General features: G+C 40.1%; 1 protein-coding gene across 4 annotated transcripts in view; it reads right to left on the bottom strand.

Moving 5' to 3' along the window:
* Window positions 1-12,203: 12,203 nt before the first annotated feature.
* The window catches only part of LOC131102729 (myosin-10), a 49,703-nt gene continuing 44,347 nt past the window's right edge, over window positions 12,204-17,559 (bottom strand). For all 4 annotated transcript variants that reach the window (XM_078797430.1, XM_058048226.2, XM_058048224.2 and 1 more), the window contains 13 exons: window positions 16,790-16,894; window positions 16,561-16,713; window positions 16,235-16,483; window positions 15,959-16,171; window positions 15,667-15,879; window positions 15,440-15,601; window positions 15,252-15,380; window positions 15,083-15,171; window positions 14,887-15,010; window positions 14,606-14,814; window positions 14,417-14,525; window positions 13,042-13,214; window positions 12,204-12,969 (listed from right to left, as the gene is read on the bottom strand). In XM_078797430.1, coding sequence (XP_078653556.1) covers window positions 12,801-12,969; window positions 13,042-13,214; window positions 14,417-14,525; window positions 14,606-14,814; window positions 14,887-15,010; window positions 15,083-15,171; window positions 15,252-15,380; window positions 15,440-15,601; window positions 15,667-15,879; window positions 15,959-16,171; window positions 16,235-16,483; window positions 16,561-16,713; window positions 16,790-16,894 — 2,097 coding nt within the window. In that variant the 3' untranslated portion in view covers window positions 12,204-12,800. The remainder of the gene's footprint in view (window positions 12,970-13,041; window positions 13,215-14,416; window positions 14,526-14,605; window positions 14,815-14,886; window positions 15,011-15,082; window positions 15,172-15,251; window positions 15,381-15,439; window positions 15,602-15,666; window positions 15,880-15,958; window positions 16,172-16,234; window positions 16,484-16,560; window positions 16,714-16,789; window positions 16,895-17,559) is intronic.

Consider the following 17,559-nt stretch of genomic DNA (forward strand, 5'->3'; position numbering starts at 1 on the left):
CACTTCATTCCACATCAGAAAACTGCAATTTAAAGGACTTGAAAAAAAAGTTGGGAAAAAAACCCCAAGGCTAACCCCTTATGTTTTTTCCAAAAATTGACACCTGAAAAAATTTGTCTTTTTTTGCATTTATGGGTCCTTCCGGGACCCCCGATGAGCGTGTGGGAGGTTTCCACTTCATTCCACATCAGAAAACTGCAATTTAAAGGACTTAAAAAAAAACTTGGGAAAAAAAAACCAAGGCTAACCCCTTACGTTTTTTCCAAAAATCGACACTTGAATTTTTTTTTATTTCTTTGCATTTATGGGTCCTTCCGGGACCCCCGATGAGCGTGTGGGAGGTTTCCACTTCATTCCACATCAGAAAACTGCAATTTAAAGGACTTGAAAAAAAAAAGTAGGAAAAAAAAAACAAGGCTAACCCCTTACGTTTTTTCCAAAAATTGACACCTGAAAAAAATTGTCTTTTTTTGCATTTATGGGTCCTTCCGGGACCCCCGATGAGCGTGTGGGAGGTTTCCACTTCATTCCACATCAGAAAACTGCAATTTAAAGGACTTGAAAAAAAAAAGTTGGGAAAAAAAAACCAAGGCTAACCCCTTACGTTTTTTCCAAAAATCGACACCTGAAAAAATGTTTATTTTTTTGCATTTATGGGTCCTTCCGGGACCCCCGATGAGCGTGTGGGAGGTTTCCACTTCATTCCACATCAGAAAACTGCAATTTAAAGGACTTGGAAAAAAAAGTTGGAAAAAAAAACCAAGGCTAACCCCTTACGTTTTTTCCAAAAATCGACACTTGAATTTTTTTTAATTTTTTTGCATTTATGGGTCCTCCGGGACCCCCGATGAGCGTGTGGGAGGTTTCCACTTCATTCCACATCAGAAAACTGCAATTTAAAGGACTTGAAAAAAAAAGTTGAAAAAAAAAACCAAGGCTAACCCCTTACGTTTTTTCCAAAAATTGACACCTGAAAAAAATTGTCTTTTTTTGCATTTATGGGTCCTTCCGGGACCCCCGATGAGCGTGTGGGAGGTTTCCACTTCATTCCACATCAGAAAACTGCAATTTAAAGGACTTGAAAAAAAAGTTGGGAAAAAAAACCCAAGGCTAACCCCTTATGTTTTTTCCAAAAATTGACACCTGAAAAAATTTGTCTTTTTTTGCATTTATGGGTCCTTCCGGGACCCCCGATGAGCGTGTGGGAGGTTTCCACTTCATTCCACATCAGAAAACTGCAATTTAAAGGACTTGAAAAAAAAGTTGGGAAAAAAAAACCAAGGCTAACCCCTTACGTTTTTTCCAAAAATTGACACCTGAAAAAAATTGTCTTTTTTTGCATTTATGGGTCCTTCTGGGACCCCCGATGAGCGTGTGGGAGGTTTCCACGTCATTCCACATCAGAAAACTGCAATTTAAACGACTTGAAAAAAAAGTTGGGAAAAAAAAACCAAGGCTAACCCCTTACGTTTTTTCCAAAAATCGACACCTGAAAAAATCTTTATATTTTGCATTTATGGGTCCTTCCGGGACCCCCGATGAGCGTGTGGGAGGTTTCCACTTCATTCCACATCAGAAAACTGCAATTTAAAGGACTTGGAAAAAAAAGTTGGGAAAAAAAACCAAGGCTAACCCCTTACGTTTTTTCCAAAAATCGACACTTGAATTTTTTTTTATTTTTTTGCATTTATGGGTCCTTCCGGGACCCCCGATGAGCGTGTGGGAGGTTTCCACTTCATTCCACATCAGAAAACTGCAATTTAAAGGACTTGGAAAAAAAAGTTGGAAAAAAAAACCAAGGCTAACCCCTTACGTTTTTTCCAAAAATCGACACTTGAATTTTTTTTTATTTTTTTGCATTTATGGGTCCTTCCGGGACCCCCGATGAGCGTGTGGGAGGTTTCCACTTCATTCCACATTAGAAAACTGCAATTTAAAGGACTTAAAAAAAAAAGTTGGAAAAAAAAACCAAGGCTAACCCCTTACGTTTTTTCCAAAAATCATCACCTGAAAAAATGTTTATTTTTTTGCATTTATGGGTCCTTCCGGGACCCCCGATGAGCGTGTGGGAGGTTTCCACTTCATTCCACATCAGAAAACTGCAATTTAAAAGACTTGGAAAAAAAAGTTGGGAAAAAAACCCAAGGCTAACCCCTTACGTTTTTTCCAAAAATTGACACCTGAAAAAAATATTCTTTTTTTGCATTTATGGGTCCTTCCGGGACCCCCGATGAGCGTGTGGGAGGTTTCCACTTCATTCCACATCAGAAAACTGCAATTTAAAGGACTTGAAAAAAAAGTTGGGAAAAAAAACCCAAGGCTAACCCCTTATGTTTTTTCCAAAAATTGACACCTGAAAAAATTTGTCTTTTTTTGCATTTATGGGTCCTTCCGGGACCCCCGATGAGCGTGTGGGAGGTTTCCACTTCATTCCACATTAGAAAACTGCAATTTAAAGGACTTAAAAAAAAAAGTTGGAAAAAAAAACCAAGGCTAACCCCTTACGTTTTTTCCAAAAATCATCACCTGAAAAAATGTTTATTTTTTTGCATTTATGGGTCCTTCCGGGACCCCCGATGAGCGTGTGGGAGGTTTCCACTTCATTCCACATCAGAAAACTGCAATTTAAAGGACTTGGAAAAAAAAGTTGGAAAAAAAACCCAAGGCTAACCCCTTACGTTTTTTCCAAAAATCGACACTTGAATTTTTTTTTATTTTTTTGCATTTATGGGTCCTTCCGGGACCCCCGATGAGCGTGTGGGAGGTTTCCACTTCATTCCACATTAGAAAACTGCAATTTAAAGGACTTAAAAAAAAAAGTTGGAAAAAAAACCCAAGGCTAACCCCTTACGTTTTTTCCAAAAATCATCACCTGAAAAAATGTTTATTTTTTTGCATTTATGGGTCCTTCCGGGACCCCCGATGAGCGTGTGGGAGGTTTCCACTTCATTCCACATCAGAAAACTGCAATTTAAAGGACTTGGAAAAAAAAGTTGGGAAAAAAAAACCAAGGCTAACCCCTTACGTTTTTTCCAAAAATTGACACCTGAAAAAAATTGTCTTTTTTTGCATTTATGGGTCCTTCTGGGACCCCCGATGAGCGTGTGGGAGGTTTCCACGTCATTCCACATCAGAAAACTGCAATTTAAACGACTTGAAAAAAAAGTTGGGAAAAAAAAACCAAGGCTAACCCCTTACGTTTTTTCCAAAAATCGACACCTGAAAAAATGTTTATTTTTTTGCATTTATGGGTCCTTCCGGGACCCCCGATGAGCGTGTGGGAGGTTTCCACTTCATTCCACATCAGAAAACTGCAATTTAAAGGACTTGGAAAAAAAAGTTGGGAAAAAAAACCAAGGCTAACCCCTTACGTTTTTTCCAAAAATCGACACCTTAAAAAATGTTTATTTTTTTGCATTTATGGGTCCTTCCGGGACCTCCGATAAGCGTGTGGGAGGTTTCCACTTCATTCCACATCAGAAAACTGCAATTTAAAGGACTTGAAAAAAAAAAGTTGGAAAAAAAAAACCAAGGCTAACCCCTTACGTTTTTTCCAAAAATCGACACTTGAATTTTTTTTTATTTTTTTGCATTTATGGGTCCTTCCGGGACCCCCGATGAGCGTGTGGGAGGTTTCCACTTCATTCCACATCAGAAAACTGCAATTTAAAGGACTTGAAAAAAAAGTTGGGAAAAAAAACCAAGGCTAACCCCTTACGTTTTTTCCAAAAATTGACACCTGAAAAAAATATTCTTTTTTTGCATTTATGGGTCCTTCCGGGACCCCCGATGAGCGTGTGGGAGGTTTCCACTTCATTCCACATTAGAAAACTGCAATTTAAAGGACTTAAAAAAAAAAGTTGGAAAAAAAAACCAAGGCTAACCCCTTACGTTTTTTCCAAAAATCATCACCTGAAAAAATGTTTATTTTTTTGCATTTATGGGTCCTTCCGGGACCCCCGATGAGCGTGTGGGAGGTTTCCACTTCATTCCACATCAGAAAACTGCAATTTAAAGGACTTGGAAAAAAAAGTTGGAAAAAAAAACCAAGGCTAACCCCTTACGTTTTTTCCAAAAATCAACACTTGAATTTTTTTTTATTTTTTTGCATTTATGGGTCCTTCCAGGACCCCCGATGAGCGTGTGGGAGGTTTCCACTTCATTCCACATCAGAAAACTGCAATTTAAAGGACTTGGAAAAAAAAGTTGGAAAAAAAAACCAAGGCTAACCCCTTACGTTTTTTCCAAAAATCGACACTTGAATTTTTTTTTATTTTTTTGCATTTATGGGTCCTTCCGGGACCCCCGATGAGCGTGTGGGAGGTTTCCACTTCATTCCACATCAGAAAACTGCAATTTAAAGGACTTGGAAAAAAAAGTTGGAAAAAAAAACCAAGGCTAACCCCTTACGTTTTTTCCAAAAATCAACACTTGAATTTTTTTTTATTTTTTTGCATTTATGGGTCCTTCCAGGACCCCCGATGAGCGTGTGGGAGGTTTCCACTTCATTCCACATCAGAAAACTGCAATTTAAAGGACTTGGAAAAAAAAGTTGGAAAAAAAAACCAAGGCTAACCCCTTACGTTTTTTCCAAAAATCGACACTTGAATTTTTTTTTATTTTTTTGCATTTATGGGTCCTTCCGGGACCCCCGATGAGCGTGTGGGAGGTTTCCACTTCATTCCACATTAGAAAACTGCAATTTAAAGGACTTAAAAAAAAAAGTTGGAAAAAAAAACCAAGGCTAACCCCTTACGTTTTTTCCAAAAATCATCACCTGAAAAAATGTTTATTTTTTTGCATTTATGGGTCCTTCCGGGACCCCCGATGAGCGTGTGGGAGGTTTCCACTTCATTCCACATCAGAAAACTGCAATTTAAAAGACTTGGAAAAAAAAGTTGGGAAAAAAACCCAAGGCTAACCCCTTACGTTTTTTCCAAAAATTGACACCTGAAAAAAATATTCTTTTTTTGCATTTATGGGTCCTTCCGGGACCCCCGATGAGCGTGTGGGAGGTTTCCACTTCATTCCACATCAGAAAACTGCAATTTAAAGGACTTGAAAAAAAAGTTGGGAAAAAAAACCCAAGGCTAACCCCTTATGTTTTTTCCAAAAATTGACACCTGAAAAAATTTGTCTTTTTTTGCATTTATGGGTCCTTCCGGGACCCCCGATGAGCGTGTGGGAGGTTTCCACTTCATTCCACATTAGAAAACTGCAATTTAAAGGACTTAAAAAAAAAAGTTGGAAAAAAAAACCAAGGCTAACCCCTTACGTTTTTTCCAAAAATCATCACCTGAAAAAATGTTTATTTTTTTGCATTTATGGGTCCTTCCGGGACCCCCGATGAGCGTGTGGGAGGTTTCCACTTCATTCCACATCAGAAAACTGCAATTTAAAGGACTTGGAAAAAAAAGTTGGAAAAAAAACCCAAGGCTAACCCCTTACGTTTTTTCCAAAAATCGACACTTGAATTTTTTTTTATTTTTTTGCATTTATGGGTCCTTCCGGGACCCCCGATGAGCGTGTGGGAGGTTTCCACTTCATTCCACATTAGAAAACTGCAATTTAAAGGACTTAAAAAAAAAAGTTGGAAAAAAAACCCAAGTCTAACCCCTTACGTTTTTTCCAAAAATCATCACCTGAAAAAATGTTTATTTTTTTGCATTTATGGGTCCTTCCGGGACCCCCGATGAGCGTGTGGGAGGTTTCCACTTCATTCCACATCAGAAAACTGCAATTTAAAGGACTTGGAAAAAAAAGTTGGGAAAAAAAAACCAAGGCTAACCCCTTACGTTTTTTCCAAAAATTGACACCTGAAAAAAATTGTCTTTTTTTGCATTTATGGGTCCTTCTGGGACCCCCGATGAGCGTGTGGGAGGTTTCCACGTCATTCCACATCAGAAAACTGCAATTTAAACGACTTGAAAAAAAAGTTGGGAAAAAAAAACCAAGGCTAACCCCTTACGTTTTTTCCAAAAATCGACACCTGAAAAAATGTTTATTTTTTTGCATTTATGGGTCCTTCCGGGACCCCCGATGAGCGTGTGGGAGGTTTCCACTTCATTCCACATCAGAAAACTGCAATTTAAAGGACTTGGAAAAAAAAGTTGGGAAAAAAAACCAAGGCTAACCCCTTACGTTTTTTCCAAAAATCGACACCTTAAAAAATGTTTATTTTTTTGCATTTATGGGTCCTTCCGGGACCTCCGATAAGCGTGTGGGAGGTTTCCACTTCATTCCACATCAGAAAACTGCAATTTAAAGGACTTGAAAAAAAAAAGTTGGAAAAAAAAAACCAAGGCTAACCCCTTACGTTTTTTCCAAAAATCGACACTTGAATTTTTTTTTATTTTTTTGCATTTATGGGTCCTTCCGGGACCCCCGATGAGCGTGTGGGAGGTTTCCACTTCATTCCACATCAGAAAACTGCAATTTAAAGGACTTGAAAAAAAAGTTGGGAAAAAAAAACCAAGGCTAACCCCTTACGTTTTTTCCAAAAATTGACACCTGAAAAAAATATTCTTTTTTTGCATTTATGGGTCCTTCCGGGACCCCCGATGAGCGTGTGGGAGGTTTCCACTTCATTCCACATCAGAAAACTGCAATTTAAAGGACTTGAAAAAAAAGTTGGGAAAAAAAAACCAAGGCTAACCCCTTACGTTTTTTCCAAAAATCGACACCTGAAAAAATGTTTATTTTTTTGCATTTATGGGTCCTTCCGGGACCCCCGATGAGCGTGTGGGAGGTTTCCACTTCATTCCACATCAGAAAACTGCAATTTAAAGGACTTGAAAAAAAAGTTGGGAAAAAAAACCCAAGGCTAACCCCTTATGTTTTTTCCAAAAATTGACACCTGAAAAAATTTGTCTTTTTTTGCATTTATGGGTCCTTCCGGGACCCCCGATGAGCGTGTGGGAGGTTTCCACTTCATTCCACATTAGAAAACTGCAATTTAAAGGACTTAAAAAAAAAGTTGGAAAAAAAAACCAAAGCTAACCCCTTACGTTTTTTCCAAAAATCATCACCTGAAAAAATGTTTATTTTTTTGCATTTATGGGTCCTTCCGGGACCCCCGATGAGCGTGTGGGAGGTTTCCACTTCATTCCACATCAGAAAACTGCAATTTAAAGGACTTGGAAAAAAAAGTTGGAAAAAAAAACCAAGGCTAACCCCTTACGTTTTTTCCAAAAATCGACACTTGAATTTTTTTTTATTTTTTTGCATTTATGGGTCCTTCCGGGACCCCCGATGAGCGTGTGGGAGGTTTCCACTTCATTCCACATTAGAAAACTGCAATTTAAAGGACTTAAAAAAAAAAGTTGGAAAAAAAAACCAAGGCTAACCCCTTACGTTTTTTCCAAAAATCATCACCTGAAAAAATGTTTATTTTTTTGCATTTATGGGTCCTTCCGGGACCCCCGATGAGCGTGTGGGAGGTTTCCACTTCATTCCACATCAGAAAACTGCAATTTAAAGGACTTGGAAAAAAAAGTTGGGAAAAAAAAACCAAGGCTAACCCCTTACGTTTTTTCCAAAAATTGACACCTGAAAAAAATTGTCTTTTTTTGCATTTATGGGTCCTTCTGGGACCCCCGATGAGCGTGTGGGAGGTTTCCACGTCATTCCACATCAGAAAACTGCAATTTAAACGACTTGAAAAAAAAGTTGGGAAAAAAAAACCAAGGCTAACCCCTTACGTTTTTTCCAAAAATCGACACCTGAAAAAATGTTTATTTTTTTGCATTTATGGGTCCTTCCGGGACCCCCGATGAGCGTGTGGGAGGTTTCCACTTCATTCCACATCAGAAAACTGCAATTTAAAGGACTTGGAAAAAAAAGTTGGGAAAAAAAACCAAGGCTAACCCCTTACGTTTTTTCCAAAAATCGACACCTTAAAAAATGTTTATTTTTTTGCATTTATGGGTCCTTCCGGGACCTCCGATAAGCGTGTGGGAGGTTTCCACTTCATTCCACATCAGAAAACTGCAATTTAAAGGACTTGAAAAAAAAAAGTTGGGAAAAAAAAAAACAAGGCTAACCCCTTACGTTTTTTCCAAAAATCGACACTTGAATTTTTTTTTATTTTTTTGCATTTATGGGTCCTTCCGGGACCCCCGATGAGCGTGTGGGAGGTTTCCACTTCATTCCACATCAGAAAACTGCAATTTAAAGGACTTGGAAAAAAAAGTTGGAAAAAAAACCCAAGGCTAACCCCTTACGTTTTTTCCAAAAATCGACACTTGAATTTTTTTTTATTTTTTTGCATTTATGGGTCCTTCCGGGACCCCCGATGAGCGTGTGGGAGGTTTCCACTTCATTCCACATTAGAAAACTGCAATTTAAAGGACTTAAAAAAAAAAGTTGGAAAAAAAACCCAAGGCTAACCCCTTACGTTTTTTCCAAAAATCATCACCTGAAAAAATGTTTATTTTTTTGCATTTATGGGTCCTTCCGGGACCCCCGATGAGCGTGTGGGAGGTTTCCACTTCATTCCACATCAGAAAACTGCAATTTAAAGGACTTGGAAAAAAAAGTTGGGAAAAAAAAACCAAGGCTAACCCCTTACGTTTTTTCCAAAAATTGACACCTGAAAAAAATTGTCTTTTTTTGCATTTATGGGTCCTTCTGGGACCCCCGATGAGCGTGTGGGAGGTTTCCACGTCATTCCACATCAGAAAACTGCAATTTAAACGACTTGAAAAAAAAGTTGGGAAAAAAAACCAAGGCTAACCCCTTACGTTTTTTCCAAAAATCGACACCTGAAAAAATGTTTATTTTTTTGCATTTATGGGTCCTTCCGGGACCCCCGATGAGCGTGTGGGAGGTTTCCACTTCATTCCACATCAGAAAACTGCAATTTAAAGGACTTGGAAAAAAAAGTTGGGAAAAAAAAACAAGGCTAACCCCTTACGTTTTTTCCAAAAATCGACACCTTAAAAAATGTTTATTTTTTTGCATTTATGGGTCCTTCCGGGACCTCCGATAAGCGTGTGGGAGGTTTCCACTTCATTCCACATCAGAAAACTGCAATTTAAAGGACTTGAAAAAAAAAAGTTGGAAAAAAAAAACCAAGGCTAACCCCTTACGTTTTTTCCAAAAATCGACACTTGAATTTTTTTTTATTTTTTTGCATTTATGGGTCCTTCCGGGACCCCCGATGAGCGTGTGGGAGGTTTCCACTTCATTCCACATCAGAAAACTGCAATTTAAAGGACTTGAAAAAAAAGTTGGGAAAAAAAAACCAAGGCTAACCCCTTACGTTTTTTCCAAAAATTGACACCTGAAAAAAATATTCTTTTTTTGCATTTATGGGTCCTTCCGGGACCCCCGATGAGCGTGTGGGAGGTTTCCACTTCATTCCACATTAGAAAACTGCAATTTAAAGGACTTGAAAAAAAAGTTGGGAAAAAAAACCCAAGGCTAACCCCTTATGTTTTTTCCAAAAATTGACACCTGAAAAAATTTGTCTTTTTTTGCATTTATGGGTCCTTCCGGGACCCCCGATGAGCGTGTGGGAGGTTTCCACTTCATTCCACATTAGAAAACTGCAATTTAAAGGACTTAAAAAAAAAAGTTGGAAAAAAAAACCAAGGCTAACCCCTTATGTTTTTTCCAAAAATCATCACCTGAAAAAATGTTTATTTTTTTGCATTTATGGGTCCTTCCGGGACCCCCGATGAGCGTGTGGGAGGTTTCCACTTCATTCCACATCAGAAAACTGCAATTTAAAGGACTTGGAAAAAAAAGTTGGAAAAAAAACCCAAGGCTAACCCCTTACGTTTTTTCCAAAAATCGACACTTGAATTTTTTTTTATTTTTTTGCATTTATGGGTCCTTCCGGGACCCCCGATGAGCGTGTGGGAGGTTTCCACTTCATTCCACATTAGAAAACTGCAATTTAAAGGATTTAAAAAAAAAAGTTGGAAAAAAAAACCAAGGCTAACCCCTTACGTTTTTTCCAAAAATCATCACCTGAAAAAATGTTTATTTTTTTGCATTTATGGGTCCTTCCGGGACCCCCGATGAGCGTGTGGGAGGTTTCCACTTCATTCCACATCAAAAAACTGCAATTTAAAGGACTTAAAAAAAAATTTGGGAAAAAAAACCCAAGGCTAACCCCTTACGTTTTTTCCAAAAATCGACACTTGAATTTTTTTTTATTTTTTTGCATTTATGGGTCCTTCCGGGACCCCCGATGAGCGTGTGGGAGGTTTCCACTTCATTCCACATCAGAAAACTGCAATTTAAAGGACTTGAAAAAAAAAAGTTTGAAAAAAAAACCAAGGCTAACCCCTTACGTTTTTTCCAAAAATCGACACCTGAAAAAATGTTTATTTTTTTGCATTTATGGGTCCTTCCGGGACCCCCGATGAGCGTGTGGGAGGTTTCCACTTCATTCCACATCAGAAAACTGCAATTTAAACGACTTGAAAAAAAAGTTGGGAAAAAAAAACCAAGGCTAACCCCTTACGTTTTTTCCAAAAATTGACACCTGAAAAAAATTGTCTTTTTTTGCATTTATGGGTCCTTCTGGGACCCCCGATGAGTGTGTGGGAGGTTTCCACTTCATTCCACATCAGAAAACTGCAATTTAAAGGACTTGAAAAAAAAAGTTGGAAAAAAAAACCAAGGCTAACCCCTTACGTTTTTTCCAAAAATTGACACCTGAAAAAAATTGTCTTTTTTTGCATTTATGGGTCCTTCCAGGACCCCCGATGAGCGTGTGGGAGGTTTCCACTTCATTCCACATCAAAAAACTGCAATTTAAAGGACTTTAAAAAAAACTTGGGAAAAAAAAACCAAGGCTAACCCCTTACGTTTTTTCCAAAAATTGACACCTGAAAAAAATTGTCTTTTTTTGCATTTATGGGTCCTTCCAGGACCCCCGATGAGCGTGTGGGAGGTTTCCACTTCATTCCACATCAAAAAACTGCAATTTAAAGGACTTTAAAAAAAACTTGGGAAAAAAAAACCAAGGCTAACCCCTTATGTTTTTTCCAAAAATCGACACCTGAAAAAATGTTTATTTTTTTGCATTTATGGGTCCTTCCAGGACCCCCGATGAGCGTGTGGGAGGTTTCCACTTCATTCCACATCAAAAAACTGCAATTTAAAGGACTTTAAAAAAAACTTGGGAAAAAAAAACCAAGGCTAACCCCTTACGTTTTTTCCAAAAATTGACACCTGAAAAAAATTGTCTTTTTTTGCATTTATGGGTCCTTCCAGGACCCCCGATGAGCGTGTGGGAGGTTTCCACTTCATTCCACATCAAAAAACTGCAATTTAAAGGACTTTAAAAAAAACTTGGGAAAAAAAAACCAAGGCTAACCCCTTATGTTTTTTCCAAAAATCGACACCTGAAAAAATGTTTATTTTTTTGCATTTATGGGTCCTTCCGGGACCCACGATGAGCGTGTGGGAGGTTTCCACTTCATTCCACATCAGAAAACTGCAATTTAAAGGACTTGAAAAAAAAAGTTGTGAAAAAAACACGCACTGATTTGTAGGGAGGAAACCACAGCATGCCTTAGTGGGAATCGTACCCTCAATGTATTGCTCCTTGCAGCCTTCGCGCTAACCACTTCCCCGTGACGGCAGGTTCCCATTGAACCAGCGGGATATCCCTTTTTTTCCTTCTCCAACATATTATAATGAAAGACTTTTACCGGAAGTTTACCGGAAGTTCCATCGCTCCCTCCTTTGCGTCGACTGATTTGCGATCAATAGTAGTTTAAAAGAACAGCATTTTCAAAAAAAAAGGTCTAAATTTGTCACAAATACAAGTTAAACTTTGTTTGTTTTTAAGGCTTTTGACGAATTAGATGACTTTCCTTGTCTTGGATAAGGTAATGATTTTAAAGGGATGCTAAACGGTATTTCTAATACAGTACAACACTGCTTCTGTCACGGGCCAACAACGCCCTAATCGACCACATGAGGGCGCCATGGAGCCATGTTTTCAGTACATATTGCCATGGAGGGCGGAAACACGACGGGTTTTTTTAAAGCAGGTGATTTTAATGATTAACCTTGATTAACCCTGTCAATTAAATCACCTGCTGGAGAAACTGGTTGGAAAGAAAACGTGCAGTGATATATATATATATATATTTTTTATCTGTCACGTGATGTACAGCATGTGAGCTACACAAGAAAGAAATACATTCTAAAATACAAAATACACAGACAAGTTTTTTTTGTTGATGTTTTAATAGAAAACAGGAGTTGTGGATACCATCATTTTGTTAATGTTCTGGTAAAACAAGCACATTCAATTGTTTGAAAATAGCTGAAATAAGCTATGAAAATAAATGTTACAAAAACCAGTCGCTGTCGGCCATTTTCAGTTTGTAGAAGTACTGAGCTCTTGCAAGAAAATGGTCTGGACCGAACAAGAGACGAACGAGATACATCGCTCGCACAGCATTGAAGCAAACAATAGCAGCTCGTAACTAAATATTACATACAGTAAGTAACTTTTTATTAAAGTACACCTTGACAAAATCATAGTACTTGAAGGGCGTCAAAGAAGGCACAAAAGAAAGTACATAAAAGCGCGATAACTGCAGTATGTTGAAGGCAGACGTGTTTGTATGAGTTATGTAATTCCCGTACACGGGAAGGCGGTCGTCTACAATAACTTATGGCGAAGGAACGCAGTGGGATTTAGGGACGGGATGAATGTGGTCTCTGCTAAACTCAGCACCGGTAAGGCAAAGCTTCTTGGGAAAAGAGAAGGTCGGGGATCGCGAGCGCTGGTGTCATATTTCTGCCGATGGCGTTGGAAGTTAAGGCCGTTATTCCTGCTGAGGCGGCGGCGGCGGCGGCGGCGGGGTCTCGTTGGCGTTGTTGTCCGTCACCTTGTTTTCCAGCTCGTCGTCAGACAGGAGGTCCAGTGACGTTCCCTCGACTTGCAGCTGACGTCTGCCCGAGCGACTGGAGGAAAAGCTGATGGGGCCGCCGCGTCTACGACAGGAAGAGGGTGGCGACGTTTAAGTCAACCTTCTCGTTGATCGTACGTGAGACAGTTTTGAGTACCTTAGGCGGTTCTTTAGCGTGTGGACCTCCCGGCTGAGACCCTCGCTGGCTTCTGTGGCGTCATCCAGCTCTCTCTGCAGCTTCCTGCGTGACGCGTTGGCTCTCGTGGATTCCTCTTCGGCCTCCTCCAGCTGGCGCTTCAACTGCTTCATACGCGAGTTTGCCTTTTCCACCTTCACACACACCAACAGACAACAGTAATGGTAATGGTTTTATTTCATTTGAACATGCATCAGATTACAATTGAGTGCATCCCATAATAAGTTCCCAGTTCCACATGTCCAAAAGGAGTAGGAAGAAGCAAAGCTTATTAAATCCTACCCCTCCAATCTGGTACTTTTACAATCAGTAACTGTTACATTTGTTCACTTCCTGCTTTCCTAATAAAATTAAATTAAATTAAATTAAATTAAATTAAATTAAATTAAATTAAATTAAATTAAATTAAATTAAATTAAATTAAATTAAATTAAATTAAATTGCAAAAAAGAAATACAAAACAATGCACTCTGCTATCTTGGCAAAATAAATAAAGGGGCAAAAAGAAGCATCCTTTTATTAAATTAAATTAAACTAAATTAATTAAAATTAAATTAAAATTAAATTAAAATTAAATTAAAATTAAATTAAAATTAAATTAAAATTAAAATTAAAATTAAAATTAAAATTAAAATTAAAATTAAAATTAAAATTAAAATTAAAATTAAAATAATTAAATTAATTAAAATTAAATTAAAAATTAAATTAAATTAAATTAAATTAAATTAAATTAAATTAAATTAAATTAAATTAAATTAAATTTTATTTAATTTTATTTAATTTTTTATTCATGATTGGTGCATTGTTTGAGGTCCTTACTCAATCCATTCCATAGTTTGATTGGAAGTTTTGAAATGCTATGCTAACGCTAATCCTAGCATATAAGTGTTTCAAATGCAGTTCTTCCCTGAGATCATATTGGATGACATTTTTAGCTAATTGGTTATTTTTAGCCTTATGCATGATTTTTTAGCTGTTTGAAGATGAACTATATCAGCAAGTTGAAGTATTTGTGATTTTAGAAATAAGGAGTTAGTATGCTCTCTGAATTATCCTTACTGGCCTTTTTTGCAGTACATTTAGCGAGTGAAGATTGCTTTTATAGTTATTAGCCCATATTTCCACACAATAAGTAAGATATGGTAGAACAAATTTAGCTTTTTTCCAATATTGAAATATTTCTGGTAAACTTATGTTGTATATTTCTAATATGAGGTTTCCAGCTCATATTTTCATCTACTGTGATCCCCAAAAAATTATTTTCCTTCACCCTTCAACCGTCAAAAAAAGGTAAAAGAAGGTTTTTGTGATAGAAGCAAAATCCGAGGAAGCGTACTTGTTCTTTAAACTGGTCCGCGTGGCGGCGTTCGTCCTCCACCTGCATGCAGATCTCCTTCAGCTTCTTCTCGGTTCTTCTAACCAGCTTGTTGGCAGCAGCTCGCTCCCTTTTGAGAGAAGAACAAAGAAGGAAGGTTGAAGGAACGTGCTCAGGGTGGGATTTTCCATCGTCGTTTCCGTTCCTCACTTGGCCTCCTGCTCCAGCTGCTCCTCCAGCTGCGCTATCTTGGCCTCCAGGGCGGCGATGGAGGCCTTGAAGCGGCTTTTCACCGAACCTTCCAGCTCGCCCAGCTTGGCCCGCAGCTCCTTGTTTTGCCGCTCCAGCTGCTGACGGGCGTTCTCGCTCTTCTGGCCCGTGCTGCGCTCCGCGCTCAGCTCGGCGGTCAGCGTGTCCACCTGAGAAGAAAACCGCACGGCGTGAAGGGACAAAGTGGACGGGAGTGAAGGAGATGGAACATTCCATCACACCTGCATAGTGCTCTTCCTGAAGCGGTCGTTGAGGAGCTCCATGTTCCCCTGTTCCTCTTCCAGCTCCTCCTCCAGCTGAGCAATCCGGGCCTCCAGTCTCCGCTTCTCGTCCATAAGAGCCGACCTGCAACACCAGAAGCAGGTTCTAACTTGGCTCCTGAGGAGATCACACGTCTTCAACTGACGAGTAACTAACTTTCCGGATGTGCTGTTTGAGATTTCATCTTGGAGCTCATCTCGTTCTTGCTCGGCGTGGCGTCGACCTCTCTCTGATGCCGCCAGGTCCTGCAGAAGGTCGTAAAAAAAAAAAAAAAGTTAGGAATATCTTCAGCTGAGGCGTGAAGATTGAAAAGACAGTTCTCGACCTCGTGGAGCTGCACAATCTCGGCCTCGAGGCTTTTGAGTTTCTTCTCGTTCTCCTTGGACAGGGCGAAAATATCATCTCTGGAAGCCCTGGCATCTTCTAGCTCCCTCTGGTAGTCCTTCATCTGGGCCTGGAGAAGAAAGGTAAGCGAGATGGTGCCTGAAGCCTTCACCTGAGCGGTTCTTGTACCTGCAACTTGCGTAGCTGTTTGATGGCTTCATCTCGGGCTTTGCTGGCTCCTTCGATCTGACCCTCCACGTCCTTCAAATCCATCTCCAGCTTCTTCTTAGCGGCGACGGCCAAAGCCTTCTGCTTCCTCTCGTCCTCCAGCTCCGCCTCCATCTCTCGCACCTGTGGGCGGGGCCGAATGACTACCATGCGCCGAGGTGGGAACGTCAGGCACCGTGATGCAGCACCTGCTTAATCAGCGCTCGCTTCTTCTCGTCGTTCTGGTCGTCGCGGCCCTGAAGATCTCGCTCGTACTGGGCCTTCATGGCTTGCATGTTGACCTCCAGACGCAGCTTGGCGTCCTCCGTGGCCTGCAGCTCATCCTCCAGCTCCTCGAGCTGAGTCTTCATCTCCTCAAGCTGCTGCTCCAGAGTGCGCTTGGACTTCTCCAGCTCGTGAACCTTCAGCACAGAGAAGATGTCGTCACTAGGGTTACCGTCGGTGAAAGAACCATGGCTCTGACAATCTCAGGAGGCTCACGTTCTTGCCCACGTCATCCTTGGAGTTCATCAGATCTTCCATTTCGGCACGGAGCTGCTTGTTGACCCTCTCCAGCTCCTCTTTGGCCTCCAGAGCCTCGTCCAGCGCTCTGGTCATGGACAGAGCTTTGGTCTCCTTCTCTCTGGCCTCAGCTTCGGCCCGGTCACGCTCTTCCGCGTAGCGAGCTGAGATGTTCTTCTCCTCGGCCAGCATCTACGGAGAAGAACATTCCATGGTTAAAATAGGAAGCGTGTATTTCGTGTGGATTCATCTCACCTGGTCAAACTTCTTCTGTTTCTTCTCCAAGTTGGACACAATCTGCCTCTGGTGGTCCAAGTCAACTGTCAGATCATCCAGCTCCTGCTGCAGACGCGTCTTTGTCTTCTCCATCTTCTCAAAGGCGATGGTCTTCTCCTCCAGACGCTGGCATGACAGCTCCATGTCCTTCTGAAGCTTCTTCTTCGCCTCCTCCAGGCAATCTATGGTCCCGACGTCATCGTCCAACTTCTTCTTGCTCTCGGAGAGCTACACACAGAAAAAAGGGAAGCCCGACTCAAACAGATGGAGAGACGTCTCCACGTGGGCGGGGCCATCTGACCTACCTGAGCTTGCAAGGTCAGCAACTGTTTGTCCAGGTTTTTGCGAGCCACCTCGTCCTCCTCTTGCTGCTCCTGGAGGGCGTTCTTCTCCTCCTCCAGCTGCCGCATGCGGCTGCTCAGGTTCAGTTTCTGACGGGTCTCCTCCTGGAGGAGCTCCTGCATGGAAATACTCAGTCAGCCAGACGCCAAACAGGTGGTGAGGTGATGAGGTCTTGTGGGAGACGCGGAGAACCTGGGTGTCCTGGAGTTGGCTTTCCAGGCCGGCCACGTCTTTCGTCATCTTGATGCCTTTTCTCTCTGCGTCTTCCAGCATGGCTGACACATTGTCCAACTCCGTCTGTGCGGGGACATGGCTGGTAAGTCAACTACACCGTTTACCTTTATCTGTGTGGAGTTTGCATGTTCTCCCCGTGCATGCGTGGGTTTTCTCCGGGTACTCCGGTTTCCTCCCACATTCCAAAAACATGCTAGGTTAATTAGCGACTCCAAATTGTCCATAGGTATGAATGTGAGTGTGAATGGTTGTTTGTCTATATGTGCCCTGTGATTGGCTGGCCACCAGTCCAGGGTGTACCCCGCCTCTCGCCCTGAAGACAGCTGGGATAGGCTCCAGCGTGAGGAAAAAGCGGCAGATGAATGAATGAATGAATGATTTATGATGTATTATTTATGATTTATGATTTTTTATTTATTTATTTATACTATTTTATTTTTTTCACTCATTTTTCTCACGAGGGTTTTATTAATTATTAATTATTGATTATTTATTATTCTGTGGCACAATGTAGAAATTCAGCCAGTTTGGAGTATTGAACTTTCAAAAATGTTCCAAATTTGATGAGATACTGAATTTATTATTCATTATTCATTATTCATTATTTATTTATTATTTATTATTTATTTATTTTATTTTTTTCATTCATTTTCTACTGCTTGTCCTCACGAGGGTTTTATTAATTATTAATATTAATTATTAATTATTTATTATTCTGTGGCACAATG

Source organism: Doryrhamphus excisus, linkage group LG16 (genome assembly GCF_037039965.1).
Source record: "Doryrhamphus excisus strain RoL-2023G ecotype Guam linkage group LG16, RoL_Dexc_Guam_v1.1, whole genome shotgun sequence".
NCBI classification, from domain to species: domain Eukaryota; kingdom Metazoa; phylum Chordata; class Actinopteri; order Syngnathiformes; family Syngnathidae; genus Doryrhamphus; species Doryrhamphus excisus.